Raw genomic sequence first — 20,804 nt, forward strand, 5'->3', positions numbered from 1 at the left:
ATATTCTTTAAGTCTGATTCCACAATCGGGAAGTTGTTTAAAACCAAAAGAATGACCTGTCACTTGAACAAGTCTTGAAATTGCTTTTATATTTGATAGATATGAGGCTGTATTTCACAGTTGAGTTGTGTGTTCAAATCTGCAAAGACGACCACGGTACACTTATTAATCATTCATCTGTTTTTCCTCCATAGGAAATCAAACATCAGACTTCTTTAAATGTAATGTATGCCACTTCTTTTAAAACTTGCTCTCATGTGCCTGACGCTGCTAAGTGAGTTCTTAAGTATATACTCTGCAGTAAAGGCAGTTCAGTCCTTATGTTTTTCACATCTGTAAGAATAATTTTAAATAGTCAAGGAGACCTGCAAATACTGTCAAACGACATCTAATAAAAAGAATGGTGTTTTTCCAAACCCTTCTCAAGCTGCAGATTCCTTATTAGCTGATTACATCTAGGCCCAGTAGTGGTATGATAAGGAGGAGGTCATATATTCCTTCAACAAGATGTTCAGATAGCATGTGCAGCCAATGGACAAAATGAAACATGAAATGTGCTTAATGTTGGAGTGTTAAGAGAGACGAAGAAGCCATGACATGACGTGACGATCCCACTTATTGTAAATCCTATTCCTCGAGTTTAAAAATAAATAAATTACAAATCAAGTGATAGCTTGTCCACAGTATTGTTTTAAACTGCAGGCTGTTTGAGCCAAGATGGACGTGAAACATGAGCCCAGGTATGAACAAATAACAAAGCAACGAGTGCTTTATCAGCGTTTTATCTTAAGTGGTTCAGCATTGAATAGTTAACATGCATTACAAGGTTACACACAGCTTTGGATGACAGGACGTATCTAAAGCCAAGACATGATATGTTAGCAAACACAAGCAGTTTTCTATCTGAACATGAATGCATGCTGAAGTTCTGCTTTAAACAAATTCATTTCACAGTAAAAACGTGACCCATTATTCATCTTCAAATCAATCAAGACAAAGGAAATGAAACACAAGACAAAGGAAATGAAACATAAGCCTGCAGGTATAGAAAAAGTCTGTATTAAACATTCCCTTATCACTAAACACCAAAGGTCAAACAGAATAAGGCTCATTTACCGTTTAGCATAAATAAAACAGCATTCACGAGTACAGTGCTGACATACAGAGGAAACACGTCGACTGGTTTCTTTAGCTCCTAATCGTTGCACTGTAACATGAATATGCGTGTTCCTCAGTGAAAAGGGGAGCATGTTTGTATAGAAAGAAAATATTCCACTTGTGAAGATACTTATTGAAGCTTGGTCTGTGGAGGAATGTTTTATATGGATACAGTGTGAACCGTTATTCCCATTTCAGTCAGATATGGTTTCAAAGGAAAGGGATTTCTACTCTGTATACGTTTAAGGCCAATTAGAGACAGGGGCCACTTCTATTTAGGCCAATGGGGGTAAAGGGGATTCATGGTGAGTTACACTATAGACGGTCACTGTATGCAGCATTATAATATGAGAACATGAGAAGTGTCTACCAGTGATGCCTCTTTAGCAGCAACGTTATCAGGGGCAGTCCACACTGGTTATTTGGTCCTTAAAAACATAAATAAACACAAGAAGATAAATGAAAGATGATAGAAAAGTTTGTCAAAGTACACTGAAGAGAGGAAAGTGGAGAAACATAAATAGCATGGAGGTAGAAAGGAGGTCTTTGACATCATATCCAGCTACCAAAAGTGGTCTAGTTTTTGCAACATAAGAATCACAATCAACAACAAATCAAACACACCCAAACCAGTATTCACATTTTCACATATATTAGGAAGAACAGGAGGTGATCACCTCTCTAGCTTTCTGATTTCAAATCCTAAGATAGGAGTTTCCAATAGAGCATCTTTACATGCGTTATGGTATACATTAGGGCAGGTTTATTCTAATGAGCCTGTTTCAGTGTAAGAAGTGGAGCCACATATAGAGGGCTTGTTGAGTCTTTGTGTTCTGATGTAGGAAGGACACAAAAACTCTCAAAACTCAAGATACCCAAATGCACAGATAGTGTGTTTTTCACAACTTTCCCCTTTAAGCTCACTTTTCAGCCTTATTTTGAAACTGCGTAAGCTGCAAGGCAGGGGCGGTCAAAGCCCCGTTTACAGGTTGGAAATGTGGATTTTAAGGAGGAGACATCTGAAAAAAGTGCTTCCAAGAAACAGGAGATTTACACAACTCTGGATAAGTCTGTTGCATAGTGAAGTCACATGTTTCAATAACACAAGAAAAAGAGCTAAGTTTAAGTTTGTAGCTTTATCAGCTCCAATCCGAAACAAAACTTGTTTTTTTATGGACTGAACCAGAACCTCATCACTCCTTATCTCATCAGGACTGAAGTTCTAGTCTTGTAAGGCCTTTGGGAAGTAGAGTAGGACAGGAGTCAGATGATGGGCAGCGATGACTTAACTGAGACGTTGGATGTGCTGAATTATAAAAAAGGACAGAGCAGGGCAGTGTGTGTTTTAAAATTTTAGTTATAACAAATAATCTGGATGCCAAAGGGCTTTGCACTGTACAAATATTAATATATGTACCCAACGTTAATAAAAGAAACACGAAACTAGCGATAGTGCCCTCCAACCTAATGTAAACTCACACACACCTAACTGAGAATTAACTGCAGATCGTCTGGTTTGGATCAGTCAATTTACTAAACTGTAATGTTTGACTTCACCTGTTTTTATCTGCATCCCCCTAACAACCAGGCTCATACATTTGAAATCAGGTACCTGATTAATAACCACTGAACCCATCATGCGACTCCTACAACTGATATTCACTTTTCTTATTGGTCCACCAGGAGCTGCCAGGGCGACAACATAAGCCTGAAACATTTTACAATCAGTACCCATGTTTGCTGGGTACTTTGTATCACACCTAGATCAAGTGTCCAGGCTCACAGAGCACTAAACACAGATAAAGCACACAGTGTCCTTCTCTAGATCTGCAGCACCAGGCCGGCGGCTGAGATGTTGTCTCCTCCGCCTGCAGTTTGGTAAACCTCGGTGCACACGAGCACCGGCGCCACGCAGATCTCGTAGTCGTCCTCGTCCCAGCAGCTGACGGGCCGGCTCTCCTGCAGAGGGATCCGCACGCTGCCCTCCCGCTGGCTCACAGAGAACGAGTCGTCCATGATGAGCCGGGCCTTGCTGGGGTCGATGTCATCGGAGCCGCAGACGTGGCGGTTAGCCGTGAGAGACGCCTTGGCGGTGGCCGACATGGTGTTCTTCCACTTGGAGCCGTGGGTCACGATCATGGCCTGAAAGGCGAGCGTGTGGACGTGGAGCCGAGTCAGCGGCTTCGCTTTAGCGCTGCTCGTGTTGCCGTCTTCCTTTGAGCGGAGGTTCACGATGCGGTACACCTCCCTCATCTGGTCGAGGACGGTGGCTACACGAGGGTTTGGGTCTGACAACACCGTGATGTTGGAGCCTTTCAGCAGGCTGAGCAGGTTGGGAAGCTCCTGTTCATTCATGCCTAAAGAGTCGGCCTGGGAACACAGAGTGATGAGTTAGATTACTGGTCAGCCTGTGAGCTGTGCATCTTCCTATGCTGCCTTCAACTTTCAACTTTTCTGCACTAAATGTAAACGTATACAGCAAGAAAATAGGCAGCAAACTAAAATAATCATACAAAACAGATTAAAGAAAAGAAGAGGGGAACTATACAAATGCAGGGGGGCATATTTTGTTTAGAAATCTATTCAATACATTTGACTAAGCAAATCCAGTTTCGAACTACCTGGAGATATTTGTCAAAACACCTTTTACCTTTTCATTATTTCCCTTATTCCCTTATTCGACCCTGTGTTTGTGTAATTGTTCTAGTTGCCTTCAATGTTAAGTAATGTGTTGATTTGAAAAGATAAACCAGCAGTCATACATACATGGGGAATGACGTAGTGAAAAAGTTCCTCCATTATACCCTCTTCTACAAAACTGGCCATCTCAAAATGGACTCCAATCGTAGGAGAGGAGGAGGAGAGGAGGTCGGCGAGGCGGGAGAGGAGAGCCTCGCGCTCACCTGGAATCGAGAAATTAAAGAAGGGAAAGGGAAGAAATTCAGACAAAACGTACCCAAATATTAACAATCACAAAGTAATGGGGAACAATGTTTAATAATAATGAACGCCTATTTCTCTTGTATCACAGACATAACAAAAAAAAAATGAAACATTCTTAAATTAAGTAAACATAAGTCATAAAGCAAAGTAAGGATAGTAAGTAATGGATTTTATGAACTTAGAAGCAACATTGTGAGATTCTATTCTTTCTTATCATCCCTGTATTTTTTTATTTTTTTAATTAGACTGTATTTTTCACTTTTTTAGCTTGACAGCGAGCTGGAGATTGTTTTCAAGTAACTCATGCGAGGACATTTTCAATGATGCGGGTTTGAAAACTGACCTCAATCAAATTATTCTGAAAATCTAAATCCTATATCATTACATCCCTATTCACCAAATTCCTGTTACCTGACTGGAAGGGGAAGTTATCCATCATTTGCAGCCCCCCCACCACCAGCAGATCTGGGTCAAAGCCTTTGAGTTTCTCTGCAAAAGCAGCCATGGAGTCCAAGTAGGGGTTATGGTCATCGCTGTGGACGATATATCTACAGAGGCAAGCACAGTGAGCTTCAAATACTGCAGAGGGTTACATTCATATGCATGCATCTAACACACACACAGGTTCTGATACTGACAACATCTATCAGATTCAGTCTCCTGTGCATGATTTATAAATGTGCCTCTGGTTTAAATACTCTCACATATACAGTTCCCTGCAGCTTCTCAAAGTGTGTACCGAACGCTCCACTAACACATACCTGTTGGCTCTACGCGACGTGTATTGACCCCAGCTAGCACCAGACGGATACTCCAGGATCAGATGAATGTCTGGCTCCTCAACTACGTTCCCTGCCACTGGAAACACAGAGGGAGTTCAGAAGAGGGTCATGGAAGTGAAGGAGACCGGGTCGGTTTAGTACACTGAAGGCACAGAAGTGTACTGTATGTGTGTGTGTATTTGTACCTGTAATGTGTTCAGACAGGACATCAGTGAATTCGGGGCTGAAACTCCCCCCTAGCAATAAATCACATCCCTCGGTTGCCATGCGGCCAGCCATCACCGGGGCATTGCCGCCTATTGCCCATCTGTTGCCGGGTAGGTCACGAGACGCTTCCACCAGCTCGCTGAAGAGGGTGTCATTTAGCACAAAACGCCTGCAAGACAGAAAGAAGTTAAACAATGTTGAAACTTGAAAGAACCAACACAATTTCCTCTCAAAACTTCATCTTTTTCTTATCGTGTCATAGTTCTTTTATTCATTTGTAAAGCATTGTGAATTCAAGTTTCAAGGCTTTTATTGTCATGTGTGCATAGCTACGGTGAAAACCTTAGGTCACAGGCTTTTGAAATATGCCGTTTAAATAAATGTGCCTTTGTCCAAGAAATGAAACCTGAGAAACCTGTTCACCAGGTCTGTTGCAGAACATGTGAATCTGAAAATCTGTGAACAAGTTAAGTTGTTGGAAAACCAATGTATACTCAGAAAAAGAAAACAGATAACTTAAAATCCTCTTCAATACTTCACTGTGTTTAGTATATACAGTATATATGCTAGGAGACACCTGACACTACGTAAGCAATGTGCCACCCTTGTGATAATAGCTGAAATATTTCTGCCGAGTCATTCTGAGTGAAGCCATCGCATGGAAAACAAAAGAAGCACGAGTCATGTTCATGGAGCCTCATGGTACACAAACAACCATCAAATCAAATCAAATCAAATCAGGTTTTATTTATATAGCACATTTAAAAGCGATTTTTGGTCGAGCCAAAGTGCTGTACATGTAATAAAAACACATTACTACAATCACAATAAACGACAATAAATTATAACAGATATATCTTAAAAACAAAATAAAAATAAAACACACGGAAAAGTCAGGAGTCCATAATCTGGTTCAACCTGTAGATATTTCTAACTTGTATATTCATGCTTATCTGTACTTCTAAAAATATTTCTCTTTCTGAAGACATACAACTCATTTTAAAATGTGAAATAATCGGCAGTACTCGTGGCAATGACGGAGACATAAGAGAAACAGAAGTAAAAGCTAGGCACAGAAAATAAAACTATCACACATGTGGTTTGGCCCTCTCTACATTTGGCAGAGACACCCAATAATTTCTTCCTTGCACAGATCAAGTTTCTTTTTTGGCGGAAGTGCCTCCAAATTATAGTCTTTACAATCCCTAAATCCACAAGAAACCAGGCAGGAATGAAGCAAGAGAAATCACTCTTAATTCTAAGCGGGAAAAGCCTTCTTCATGTCTCGCACACATCCCCTGGCCCATTCTGTCCCTGATGATTTTGTAAGCATGTTGCCTTTAGGTGTTCATTCCAGACAATGAACAAGGGCTCACAGGCGGCCCAGCCAAAACAGGAGAAGAGAGGGGAAATAAGTTCAACGGCATAACAAATTGAACACTTTAGTGGCTGATAAACATCAAAAGCAGCAGAACAATTCATAAGCACTGAAGGAGTCTATCTAGTATGTCTATTTTATAAGAAAAACATAGCGTGTTTGATTGTACTTATTAATATGTATGTGCAAATAAACCCTTTCATATTCATGGTGAAATCGCATAGTGTTTGTGAAAGATCATGTGAGGTAGGCAGCCTGAGGCGCCAGAGGCACGGCAGCCTGAGGCGCCAGAGGCACGGCAGGCTGAGGCGTCAGAGGCACGGCAGCCTGAGGCGTCAGAGGCACGGCAGCCTGAGGCGTCAGAGGCACGGCAGCCTGAGGCGTCAGAGGCACGGCAGCCTGAGGCGTCAGAGGCACGGCAGCCTGAGGCGTCAGAGGCACGGCAGCCTGAGGCGTCAGAGGCACGGCAGGCTGAGGCGTCAGAGGAACGGCAGCCTGAGGCGTCAGAGGCACGGCAGGCTGAGGCGTCAGAGGAACGGCAGCCTGAGGCGTCAGAGGAACGGCAGCCTGAGGCGTCAGAGGCACGGCAGGCTGAGGCGTCAGAGGCACGGCAGCCTGAGGCGTCAGAGGCACGGCAGGCTGAGGCGTCAGAGGCACGGCAGGTTGAGGCGTCAGAGGCACGGCAGCCTGAGGCGTCAGAGGCGCGGCAGGCTGAGGCGTCAGAGGCACGGCAGGCTGAGGCGTCAGAGGCACGGCAGCCTGAGGCGTCAGAGGCACGGCAGCCTGAGGCGTCAGAGGCACGGCAGGCTGAGGCGTCAGAGGCACGGCAGCCTGAGGTATGCATCGCAACAAAGAAACTGTTTTCTTTTAAATCTACTCTTGACTTGTCTTACTCCTGACAAAGTTTCCATCTACTTCATGTTCCCCATCTTTTTTATTCAATTAGAATGTATTAATTAGTAAAGTTTTAGCAAAAGTGCATGCGTTTGGAAAACAGTGAGCTTAAAGTACGACTTGAAAAATGAGCCTTGGAGTGTGAGAGTTTGCTAACGGATGTTTTATGTATATTTGCTGTTGTCACAAACTAGCCTTTTTTTACTTAAATTCATCAAGAATTATATAAAAGTTGTACTCACTCTGCGGCAGCTCCCGGTGCGAAGAAGTAGGCGAAGCTCTGAGCCAGCTGCACTTCATTTTCTATGAGGTCGTGGTGCAGGGGCTGGTCTGTGTGAGCGAGGCCGATCTTATTCAGCAACGAAACCCCGTCCACTATCAGGTCCACACAGCCTCCGAAACCTGTGGGGGAGGAGAGGGGGAGGAGAGGGGGAGAAAAAGAAAGGAAAAGAGATCAATGTTTGATAAAAACATTCCCAGAATCAGGTTTACAACTCTAAATCTAGGGTCAAAATGAAGAAGATAAAGAGATGACCTACACTGTCTTTACAACATCAAATCGTCAAGGATAATTTGACTTATCGGTAAACTAAATTGAAAGAAATAATAAAGAAAAACTATTTTGATAAATGATTAATAGTTATAATTCATGCGAAAATGGCACAAAATATTGTTTTCAGACTCTTAACAAAAAGTATGTTTCTTTCTTTGCTCGTTTATATCATATTAAACATCTAAATGGAATAAATAGCTTTAATTCATATCTTTGGGTTTTGGACTGATAAAACAAGACAGTTAAAGAAACCTCCATGGACTTAGTCTTAGAGGGACTGGGATGGACATGTTTCACTAGTTTCTGACGTGTCATTGACAAAACCATTCATCTCCAGAAGATCATACTTCTGGGGGGGGATTTTTTGTAATCCTCTGGAGCAGAGAGAGGAGCTGTGGATTATTGTTATTGATTAATGCATCGGTGTTTCTTAGGGTCAAAAACACTAAACTCACAACTTAAAATGAAAGTGTTTAGTTTATATAATAAAAGAGCACATGTTCAATGTGAAAAGTGACAGTAGATATAGATTAGTTGCAATTTGGTGCTATAAATATGTATTATTAAAAAACAAAAAAATAATTAATTCAAAAAACAAAAACACCTTGAATTTCAGGGGGGGCGTGGGGCTCCGTTGGCGGGGCGCAGCACCCCTCCAAGACAATGGTAGGGGAAACACTGACGAGTCCTCACATGCAGCTGCTGAGCTGCATCATTTTTCTGCCACCATGGCAGGTCAAATGATCCGACACATCGATACAGTTTCAGCTGACGAGTCATCAACGCATAGCTTTCATCGACAATATTTTCTGTCAAGTCTGAACCAAGGCCAATACGCTTTGCAAAAACCCAGACTGCCTGACTAAGTTAGCAAGCTGGGAGAAAAGGCAATGGAAAAAGTTAGTTTGTTTCACTTTCTTTAACATTTGAATTGGTTTTAAATATTGAAATTAGTCTGACTTTAGCTTAACTTCCTGCTGCTTTGTTTGCTTTGCTTTTCAATGCACTTAGCTTCAGTCCTGAAGTCCTGAATATCTGCTTTTCTCTTTAGATAATTTGCTTTCCATAATATAAACAAGAATACCTGTGCATATTATTAGGTCATAAGATCAGCACAAATTACATATTTACTGTGCTTTTGGTTGAAAGTCAACAGGCCAGTATTTGTATAGTATTTGTGAAGCACCTAATATAAGAAACATTATAATGAGATGCAACTTGTTATGCCTTATATATTCAATCTGAATAATAACAATGTAAGCGATGACTGCGTGGCCAAGCATGTTGAACTGGGTAAAGGTTGGACTGATATGGGGATCACTTCTGTTGTGTGGTCGTAACAAGGCTCAAAGGACAAGATTTTAGGATTAGATCGGGATAGTGAAAAATGGGCCAGCATGCAAATAATGTTGTTTGCTGTAAACTATCTTAAGCAGCTTGTCAGGTGAATAATTCCAGCAATGTTCCTGATGGTGGATGGAGGATCTCTGAACTGATGTTTGAAAGTGCTAATCATTAATGGTCGACCCTCTGTAACCTCCCTATTTGTCCAAACTACACTCAACATACTACACTAGCCAAGATCTAATTGATTTTCCCTAAGTCATTCATTTGCTGACAAACCTCCAGATATTAACAGAAAAAGGCAAATGTGTAGCTAGGTTAACTTCATAGTGCAAACATGTTCCCAGGGTCCTATGCCCCCCAGCTCAATATCATTTATACATTTAGGAGACCTTTCAAATTGTTTTATGTTTTCAGAATTGTTTTAAATTGCCTTGGTCAAATATCCAATGCATGTGTCCCTGGGTTAATGTGTGGAAATCCCCCAACCATGGCTCTTTAAAGCCCACTGATGTTGTACTTCTTAATAACAAATGTGTTGTCTCTAGACGTTGACATCTCCACAGTGGCTTAAGTGTTTCAAAGTGCATTGGAAACTTCAATTTCCCTTTCAACCAGTCACATAATGTCCAATCTTTTACGTAATAAGGGCCCTGGAAACCTAGGAATGACCCCTTTAGCTAATGTTTACCCTTGTGTCAGTCAGTGGTCTAAAGTAACTAGGTACATTTACTCAAGTAGTGTACTTAAGAAATGTTTTGATAACAGGACATTTATTTGTAACATAGTATTCCTACACTCTGGTATTTGTACTTTTACTTAAGTACAACATCTACTTACTTCTTCCACCTCTGGTATACATGGTTAGAATGATATGTGTTTTGTTCTGCTGTGTTACAGAGCAATTCGTTAGTTAATCTGGAGCATAACCAATCAATACCAGCTATTGTGTATGCTATTAATTACATCATTGATTATTAGCTCATAGACTCCGTATTTAGACTCTAATTGATGTTTGGCTAGGCAGCGTTAGCTAACATCACCTACACTTACCCACTGCCACTTTAGGTCGGGCCACGTTGTTCACCCCGACTTTTCCTTCAGCCCGGAGCAGAGAGGACAGGACGGTGTCCAGCCGGTCGTCCAGTACTTCATTCTGGGGTGACCGGAACCAGAAGGACAAAAGAACCACAAACAGGGACACAACAGGCCCATATTTCATCCACGAAGCCCTTCCTTCTCTCTCCATCGCTCGCTGTCTTACTAGATCCGGTTGCTCACACCGCCGGTTAAATAACAAGCTGTGCGTTGAGGAGTTCGTTTGTTTTATCCGCCGGAGTGTCCCGGGTGGGACCTAACTGGGCGGAGACTGAGCAGAATCCTTAATTTCTGTTATTGACTTAAAACGTTACCACATCAACTGATTCAGTATCTGTAAAAAAACGTATTTCTATGATCCCAAGAAAGAAAGCTTATTTTTTTAGTTCTGTTGTTTACTGACGCACCGATTTCGGGTTTGTTAAGGGAATACGCCAGTGTATAAAACAAACAACATTTATTGTACTATGAAGGGGGAGTGTTTGTTTTCGCTGACAGCAAGGCGGAAGTGAAGTGAGGGCAACTTTCATATATTCAAATAGACTGGAAATCAGATGTCAGAGGGGCAAAACCGGCAAAAATAAACACCTAAATAGAATAGAACAAGTAAATACATAGAGGAATGTTGCATCCGCATCGCCAATGTTTAATTGAAATGCTTAGCAGACCCCAAATGTCCTTTCTTTTCTCCAAAAATGTAATAACTTGTACAGTTCATAGTGTGTAAAACAGATTCTAAAGTTTAAAAAAAAAGGGCCGTTTTGGCTTGTAAACTTAAAATGTAAATAGAATGTATCCACATCATCCCCCCCTGACATGTTCTCAAATTATAAACATGTTTATTACAACGCACAGTCCATGTACAATGTAACAATTTAGCCATTATAAGAAATATTTACAATGCCAGACAGGCAGGTTTAATGTCGAGCAGTGCAAAAAGTTAAATGTCTTTAAACTTGTTGAGAAAATGCTTTGCAGGGTAAAACGTGTATGACGTTAAAAGATGTTTAAATTACTAATAAGATTGAACAAAGTAGTGCATTTTTAGATGCAGCAAAAATATACTTTTATTATTAACCATCAGGATAGTTTGGATATATATATATGACATTATAGATCACTGCTTGACCCACACTTTCTTTGTGATTTAATGCCCATCACAGGTGTAATAAATAAATAATTCAGATAAAAAAAAAAAATCGATTTAAAAAGCCAGTAAGCATATTAAAAAGAGTAACACATATTGGTAAACAAATATTTATTTATTTCAGAACATACAGTTGGGCGCAAATATTTTAGATCCAATTGGCAGACAATAAAAACATCCCATTATCAACCCCATTTAACAGACAATTTGTCAACCGATACTTAATATGTAAAAACACTAACAGGCATCACAAGGAGTTCATCCTAACATTATGGAGTGGCATTGAGAAATTATATTGAATACAAATATCAAAGTATGAAAGCTGTGACCATTACAAATTAGACACATTCATATCAAACTGACCTTTCTTTGCTGTGTTAAGGCAGGGTATTGTAATTTCTTTCAATCATGGGCTGAATAGTTGAAGATGCCCCGCACTTTACACCAGTGCCAGATACAAAATGTGTCCACAAGGGAACAAAAACAATTCTACAAACAGTGACAGTTTGCTCCAAATCACCTGAGATTAAATTAAATCCACAGTATTTTTGATTTAACTTGCTGTAAGACAACGACTCGGTCACAAAGAAAACCTTCAATTCAAGAATGCTAATTTGTGCTCAGGCACATACTCCTGCTATTTCACCTAAATGAGGTGAAGGTCTCCGCCTGTGCACAAAATAAAACCACATGCCATGTGAGCAGGTGATCAGTTGATCAGTTGGCTTTATCTAAAAGAAAGTACTAAAAGCTGTGAGACAAGTTACATTTGAGGTGAGTTCAGCGTCTCTTTAGTGATCATGAGTATTTGGAAACGGCAGCCAAAAACCTGCAAGAGAAAAAAGGCAAAGACGTCAAGCCACAGAAGCTATTAAACTTTTGTGTAGGATTTCATAAACACAACATCCTTTCATAGGAGCAAAAGGGGTGGTAAACAGTCAACAATCAAAGATATTTGAGGTTCATGCAACAATACAAATCAATGCTCCACTGTTTAGAATTAAGGAGGTTGCAACAGAGGAGAGATCTACAGTAAAAGGCACATCGTAAAACACACACACATTTGTTCAAAGCCAATATCTGAAGCATCTTGGGAAAAGAGCTATATAAATATAATACATTTTTATTGATCCATGTCGATTTTTGTTGTCTCACCTCAGCATTTACTTGGGAATCCCAGCCACAACCTCAGACTCAATACCACAGTGATCAGATCCACGCAGGATCTTGAAGAATCCTAAAAACAGAAACACAGCAGTGGTCAGTTTACACAAATTGAAGAAATAATTGGTTTTGCTAAACACCAGAAATTGCATGTTTGTAACTAGAAAATAGTAGTAGTGTGACACTATATGATATATGCTTGTGTGTCTCATACACAAGAGGTAGGTATATTCAGTTAAAAAAGTTCTACATAGTCATGAAATTGATTTACTATATATTTTTACTTTATTGTCCACAGAAGGAAGATAAGAGGGGATGAGGACATTGTTTTAGGATACTTACCAACCTAGATTAAAACAAAACAAGTTGAGTATAAAACATGCATCTTTGCACACCTTTATCTCCCCAGTCAGTGTTCCAGGAGTTGGCGCAGAGCCAGTAGGGGACGCCGTCCTCCTCTCCAAAGCCCAGCATCTTGATAGCGTGGCCCCCCAAAGCAGAGCCGGACACATGCTGATACACACCTGGAGACGGAAAACAAATAGCCAAGAAACAACACACAGCGGAGGGTCAGCAAGAGTGCGAGTTAAAATGCGTCAGAAACAATATTTTACAAAATCTGCCTTCAGTGTTACCCTGTGCTACAAATACTCAGTTCTCATGTGTTTGTACTGCTTATAACCGTTACTGGTGACCATCATCTTACCAGTCTTGTACAGCGGGAAGTCTTCATAGACGGTAAAGGCTCCCTCTACTGGGCCGTTCTTGGTTATCTCATCCCGAATCTGCTCCTCATCTGACGGCACGCTGTAAGAAGTTTTACCTGCAACACACTTTGAGTTAGTCCTGTGCTGCATGTGCATGTGTACAAATGGGATGTTCATCAAAAGGTAGATAACATTGTTTTACATGTCTTTATCGAAGATCTAATTAACACATTCATATGTAAGGCAGTCAGTGTAAATGTAGTCCCATTAGTTACGCATTTTTAACAGTTTTCTATTCCAGATTTAATCAATTTGTCTAAAACGAAACATCAACTTGTAGCAATCTGGTCTTTCGTATTTAAAATAATAAATCATGTTTTAACCAAGTCTGTTTACAACTGAAATAATTGCCTTTTTTCATACTGTGTTTATCAGGAGAACATTGGATCACATCCAATTATTACAACAAAATATAATACAGAAACATTTTTCCTGGAATGAATAAATAATAAAATCAAAGGGTTAGAGCAAAAAGTTACATTTTTATATTTAATAAGCTACATACTGAAGAGTATGAGAAGACACATAGCTAATGTTAGTATGCTACGCTCTAATCCCTTCTGCCCCTCTCACCGAAGTGCTTGTCTGCTTTGTAGCTGGGAGTGTATCCAGCTTCACAACTGAAGACGCACTCGGGGGTGTCCCCCTCCTCCCCAGAGCAGGAGGGTCTGCTGCCGTTCACATGGTGTTCACAGGGGGGGATGGAGTAGGGCCGACAACCTGTAGCCATAAAGAGTAAAGTTTCGTTTAAAATCTCATGAGAAGTTGGCCTTCCAAAGATGGCGTGCATCTTTGAAGTCGTTTTTAATGCCCAGCAGACTCTTTTATTGTATTCTCTGAAACAGCAGAGGGCGCACTAAAGCAATATTCCAAACAAAAACACAATCGAGCAAACATGCAACTCCTCAATGAAGAGGAGGAATTGTAAATTACAATAAGACATATTTTATCAGCCTTTTACAATCTAAGGTGGTTCTCCACAAACAAAACTCTGATTCGCCTAACACAATTTTCTTTTTGCATCATTAGCCGCTTTCACACCAAGTACTTTGCGGTACTTAGTTCCCGGTACTTAGTCCCCCCGAACTCTTTAGTCCCTGGAACTGTCCTGTAGATCGTGTTCACACCGGAATAAGTCCCTGAGGGAGGATTACGCAACTGAAGCCGCCGACGTCACTTTTTCTTCTTCTGCTTTGGGTTTACTGGCAGGCCGCAAACAACTTCACGGCGTATACTGCCACCCGAAGTCCCCGGAGTTGGGGACTGGCTTCAGTAGAAGCTGCTGGGTAGCAAGAACTATCGGCCTAGTTCCTGGGAAAAGTAGTCCGGTGTGAAAGCGCCTATTAAGTCCTTAAAGTTGTAAAATGCACTAAAAGCCGAATCTAGATTTATTTTCTCTCCATTCATTCTAGTGAGCCGTATGTGCAGCTCTATGACTGCACATACGGGTTCTTCTGTTCTGACAGCCAGGCATAACGGGTCATCTGTGACGTTTCGCTCTCTCAAAAGTTGGGCCATTTTGCCTTGTGTTGAAAGGTGCTATATAAATAAACTTGCCTTGCCTTCATGCGCCAATGAGCAGCTCTCATAGGAAAGAACGAGACCCCGCCTCCGACGCTGTATCCAGTTCTTATTATCCTGCTTCTTACACATGCTCTCTCCAGTACAGCTTAGCTCTGAGTGTTAGCGATGCTTGCTAATGTAAACAAAGAATATTACGTCCAAAACACGTCGGAATTGTTTCTGATACAGCGACGTTTCTGATAGTGCCGTGGGTCCACCATCCGATATGACGTAAATCTGGATCAGCTCCGTTGTACCCCCGTTTTTAGAGATTTGCGCACGGAGGAAAAGAGAGAGGGTTTTATTTTCTGACACTTTGTGAGTTCCCCGACACACCGGGGACACATATTTATGTATAAAAGACATCAAAAGTGCATTTTGCATGATAGGTCCCCTTTAAACCTTATGATCACCAGAGATGGCTTATAAACTTATTGGAAATAAATTCTGCATACAAAAAAAACATTTATGACCGATATACTGAAGAAATCTTAAGTTGACTAAGACCAAAATTGACAATTAGTTGACGAATGCACTAAAATATTTGAAACAATAATTGTACCATACCACTGTGGGAGTCTCACACATAAAACTCACCAATGTGGGAGTCATAGAGACCTCCAGAGACCAGACCCTCATTGGCCCAGTAGGCCCAGGCAGCTGAAGGGTAGCCACCATTACATCTAAATAAAAAATATAAATAATGTTAACATTTAAATGTTCCACTTTTATAGATATTATGAACCACTCCACTCCCTGCTTCAAACATTAGGGAGGCAACTTCCAAACTTTCCCCTCACCCAAAACAGACTCTGAATTCTACATCTCACCTCAGTACTGCAGCTGCTGATACTAAGAACTGAGTCAAAGCTCACTTCAAAACATGTTTACCTCAGTGTGTGGATGTCACTAGAATCATCTTTATGTACAGCAAGCTAACATTGGGGCTGCTGTATTTCCTGTAGAGCAGTTCTGTCACGGCAGATACCTGATCCACTTAATAAGGTCAGTTTGGGAGTAGTTCAGTAGGTCACAACAAATCATTTATTTATAAAAACTTTTCACACGTTAGTGATCCTCACCCCATGCCACAGCTCTCGCAGCAGGTCAGCAGATCCTCGGAGGAGATCTCCACGCTGACCTTGGCGTTGCTATGGATACACACACGGTCGGAGATGGCCTCTGCTGCGCCAAACGCCTGGAAGATGCAAGAAATGTCACAGACAGGCCAATAACAATCTGGTGGTTCTTTTAAGGCTCGAGTGAGTCATTTGCCGATTGCCCAAAGTTGATATTTTAATAATGAAATAAAATAAATCAAATGCCGAGGAGATTTTTTTGCATTTTTATTGATCCCGTTTAAACCGGATATTTCTGCACAGAGGCAGGAAAAGATAAGGCTGCATTAATAATACTATTTGTAGAATCAGACTCCATAGGTAGATGCATAGGATTGTTTCTCATGTGTGGGCTTAACATTTCCAATAAGTCCAAAACATAATGATGTTATCATTTCTAAAATGTTCAACATGTTTTTGTTCAAGAATCCTGCTTCAATCCATGTTTGTTGTTGACACTAAGCCTTTTATACTGTAGGTGTTTGTGTGACGCTCCGACAAAACAACAACCACAACCACAATCATGAGTAAATGCCTTTAGAATAATCTCTTCCTTCAAAAAAGTATTGGCCGTCAACCCAAGTTAAATGTGGTCACATCTTTTTCCTCACCCAGCAGGACCCGCAGGAGCCCTGGTCTCTGATCTCCTTCAGGGTGGGACAGTCGGGCCACTGCTCTCTGGAGTCAAAGCTCTTAGCCAGCTTTATGTCTCCAGAGTACTGAACCCTGCAGAGGAAACAGAGTCAGGTATGACTGTGTACTATAACTTACAACTACAGTTTTATGGTGGGCAGGTAGGGTAGGAGTGTTGTTCTATACTGCTTGTAACGTACACAATTTATGGAGAATTAAGGGATGTACAACACAGCAAATACCTATATGGATATAGAGCATAATTAAATCTGAAGTCCTTTCACTAATGAGACTCACATGACGGGCAGTTTAGGTCCATTCAGCCTCGTACCGCAGAGTCTCTTTACATGACTGTAGTCGGCACTATGGAAGTTGTGACCAGCCTGCAGGAGAAGAAGGAGATTTAGTGGGGAAAAACAGCTTTCAAGAAAATAAAAACAAAAAATAAAGAAGAAACTCACCGTCCAGGTAGTGTTGATCTTGTTGATGTAGTTGACCATCTCACTGGACAGTGGAAGGAGGCGGGGTGCGGCCAGGCTCACAGACAAGCTGGCAGCCAATAACAGGAAAGCTGCACGCCACATTGTTCCTGAAAAATACAAAGTGAAGGAGTGTTTGTTCAACATTACAAATAAGGGCTTACAAATGTAGCAACATTTGATTGCAATATAGTGTAATATACAAATAGTTGAATGCAAAATACCATTCTGGATTAACTATAGTCTGCAGAGATGTCCCAAATTCATTAATGCATTTCGTGGCAAAAAGAATCCATTTAGATTTTTTTCTCTGAACCAATCACAGTAAAGGCTCTAGGCTTAAGGGATAACAATGTCTTACAAAGAAAGCTATAAGAACAAACATGCAGGAGCCTATCTAGCCCCAAGTGACTGAGTAAGAACATTTTACTGAGAAAACGATAAGAAAAAGGTAAGAGGCTAAGATAAGGGAGCAGTTTATAAAAACTATGTGGAGAAATTCTGTGTCGATTGTAAATCAATACGATCCAATGATATGCTTGAACACACTCACGTAGACTCCTGAAACTTCCGATTAAAAAAAGAGAAACATTTTCCCACAGCTGGATAGACTTCGTCACTCTGGTTGCAGCTACAAGTGGAACATGCACACACAGTGTACACAGAGAAAACCGCTTACTTTCAGTCCTGCTTGACACATCTTTCCAATGGTTAAACACGCTGCATCAGCAGGCATCTACAATATAGTTCTGTAAATGTAACCAATACCTTAGATTCAACACTAGACAGACAGGGTATCGGTTCCCCCTTAAAAAACCCTGAGAACAAAACATCCTCATTCTGCAGAAAAAAAAACCTTGTGAATGCTAATGTATGCAGTCTTTTAGATTTTAGATAAAAGCATGCTGGTAATGGTCCAGGTTTGCCCTCAAAGATACACAGGAGAGGTGAAGTGCACTGGTGAGAGATGAGATCAGCTCCAGACATGGATCCATTAGAAAACATAATGCAGGCTATTAAATATGAGGCATGGAGTGTGCTAAGAATCAATACCAGTGCATATAGGGAGTGGCTTAACATGCAGCCTCAAACTCTTAAAGAAGAGGACAACAGATGAGGTGAGCCAAACAGTACTAGCGAAGAACAAATTACTTTGAGAAGTGAAAAAAATGTCGGATATTATTTTTAAGCATTGAGATAATGTTTCTGTATCACTCTATTTTGTTCCAGGTAAGATTACCAATCACTACATTTGAAATCAGTCTCATGCCAAACTCAGATTTGCCCTGGCAAACACAAGTCTGTCTCGGTCACCAGCGCACCTGTTTAAGAATGTCCTGTTCTTTTATTACAGAGAAAGAAGAAGAGAAACAGAGGAAATATGAATCTCAGAGGAACTGGTTTAATGACGCATGACTGAGGCCAATGAAAATATACAGCAAAAAGTACACAGGGGGAATTAAGACTGTATAACCCTCTTTACAGAGAGAGGTCTTAAACCACTTGTTTTCCTTTCTCTATAATCTAAACAAGGCTTCTGTGCTCAGATTTCTTTAATACCACAAGCTACTCTTTATCTGATTACGGAATGCAACACAAATGGACAGTCATTTTCTGATCGGTAGAAGTTCATTATCTACCACTAGATTGTGGGTACAGATTGGTTGTGGGGACTTCAGAGTCATACATTTTTTCTAAAGCTTTGAACTATATCAATGATCTGCAAAGCGATTTACTATGTGCAAATTATTGAAAGCTTTGGGTCACAACAGAAATTCAGTTGACAGGACACGTTTAGTTTTTAGAGAAGTGGTTAAATCACACAAACATAACTGCTGCGCAGATAAAAATATGCTTTAGATGAGTTTTGGGGGGGAAGTGAACCTTCAGCTTGCTGATCTGTCAAAATCAGTCTCATGACTTTCAACAGTTGTCATAGCACAACTCACAAAAGCTACATGAAATTTGCTGAGTCACAATCACGACTGTAAGGACACATTGTTTGCATCTCAACATTTTTGGCAGCCCTGCTTTGAGCTTGATGAGTAACAAACAGCTTTATAAAAGGTCAGGGGTTGTGCATGTTCCTCTATGTGGTAGATTTAAGTGATACAGGCAGAAATGGGTGAGTCGGAGCCAAAGCCACCGAGAAAATGAATTTGATTTCCTCTCCACCTCCGACCTTTATACGTGGAACCGATGATCTTCACATGACGAGTCCTACAACACTCAGGGTTGAGTCTTCTTTCATAGAATAATGCTGATCACTATGGTACCTCTGAAGAGAAAGACTCCAAACTCAAGTGTCAAAATTAGATCAGTTACTGTATGTGGGACCAAGCAATATTCTGTGATGTTACTTTTTACAATTATTCTCTTTTCTTCCTGCAAAATTAGCTGGAATTAGAGCCAGATTACTATAAAAGTACATCATTTCTTGAACATAAAAAGTAACAGACACACCATTCATCTTACCTGCACATACAGATCAACTAGTTAACCCACAGTTTGATACATCTGTACGACTGTACTATAAATCTAGTTGTATTTTTCCATTGTTCTGCTAACAGATCACAGTACTGAGGACCTGCTAACGGGAAGGGGGATCCCGGATCCAATACTTGATTTACTCGATAGATAAGACAGTCAATGACAATTTGGCTTGTGATTGCAAATGTACCACTTTTTCATGTCCTCCCTCCAATTTATTTTGCAAAGAACAGACGGTGTTTTAATCGAGTGCATAATTAAAAGGACAATTTATTCCAGTTCCATAAAACGTATACTCCCCCTTTCTCTGACATGTTAATACATCTGTAAAACAAGTCTCAGCTTATCTTGTTTGTCTAGTAGAAGCAGAGGACAGCATGGCTGCCTCCAGCCCTTGCAAAACATAGTTTCACTTTCCACTTCATTGATGTGACACCAGTTTAGCATTAGGTTTCATATACATTTTAACATCAGGTTTTAGGTTATTGCCTTTATTTATTTGCATATGCTGCCTACACCATATTCCCCGACCATGTGTCCTTTAATCATGAATAGGTGTGTGTCAGCCGCCCTGCTTTCACATTTGTATCTTATCACCTCTGAACATGAAACCTAAAATGGGTCAGGCAGTCAAAACAACAACCAACTTGAAGATATGACAACAAACTAGATTCAAACGGATTTGTGTATGAAACTAGTAAGGTCAGTCCAACAATATTAGCTGGAGATTTAGTCATGTGTTTTTTACTAGTTTAATCAAAGTGTAATACATTTAGCTAGGTTAGCAAATGGCTTACTCACCGTGTAAACAAACTGTATCTAACTGAGAACCGGAAGTGGTAAAAAGTGGAGGACAAAGGGACAAGAAAATAAGTAATTTACCTGTAGCTCGTGTGTCAGCTGTGTGAACTTTAAATCTTAAGCTCCAGGTTCCCCTTCTTGTCTCTAGTTGTCTCAGGTTAACAAACTGTGATTCATTTATGAGATGGTCCTCCTCTTTTATTTACTCTCGCTGGTACCACGTGATACGGTCACATGAATGCAGCTCATGTGACCGGCGCTGAAAAGGTCACTCTCTCGTTTTTT

The 20,804-nt window shown here is 40.7% G+C and overlaps 2 protein-coding genes across 2 annotated transcripts; both read right to left on the minus strand.

Annotated features, from left to right (window-relative positions):
• Positions 1–741: 741 nt before the first annotated feature.
• Positions 742–10,531, minus strand: adpgk2 (ADP-dependent glucokinase 2). Its single transcript, XM_034116309.1, has 7 exons — positions 10,313–10,531; positions 7,605–7,764; positions 5,069–5,259; positions 4,863–4,959; positions 4,513–4,649; positions 3,925–4,061; positions 742–3,528 (listed from the first exon to the last, which is right to left on the minus strand). The coding sequence occupies exons 1-7, from the start codon at positions 10,506–10,508 to the stop codon at positions 2,980–2,982; spliced, it is 1,467 nt and encodes a 488-aa protein (XP_033972200.1). The 5' UTR covers positions 10,509–10,531; the 3' UTR covers positions 742–2,979.
• Positions 10,532–11,600: 1,069 nt separating this feature from the next.
• ctsba (cathepsin Ba) lies at positions 11,601–20,727 on the minus strand. Its single transcript, XM_034116376.1, has 11 exons — positions 20,601–20,727; positions 17,211–17,338; positions 17,047–17,132; positions 16,728–16,842; positions 16,081–16,196; positions 15,596–15,681; positions 14,009–14,155; positions 13,375–13,491; positions 13,064–13,192; positions 12,660–12,741; positions 11,601–12,333 (listed from the first exon to the last, which is right to left on the minus strand). Exons 2-10 carry the CDS (start codon positions 17,331–17,333, stop codon positions 12,668–12,670), a joined length of 993 nt encoding a protein of 330 aa, XP_033972267.1. The 5' UTR covers positions 17,334–17,338; positions 20,601–20,727; the 3' UTR covers positions 11,601–12,333; positions 12,660–12,667.
• Between the last annotated feature and the right edge of the window lie 77 nt (positions 20,728–20,804).

The sequence above is a fragment of the Trematomus bernacchii genome, unplaced genomic scaffold, assembly GCF_902827165.1.
Source record: "Trematomus bernacchii unplaced genomic scaffold, fTreBer1.1, whole genome shotgun sequence".
NCBI lineage: Eukaryota > Metazoa > Chordata > Actinopteri > Perciformes > Nototheniidae > Trematomus > Trematomus bernacchii.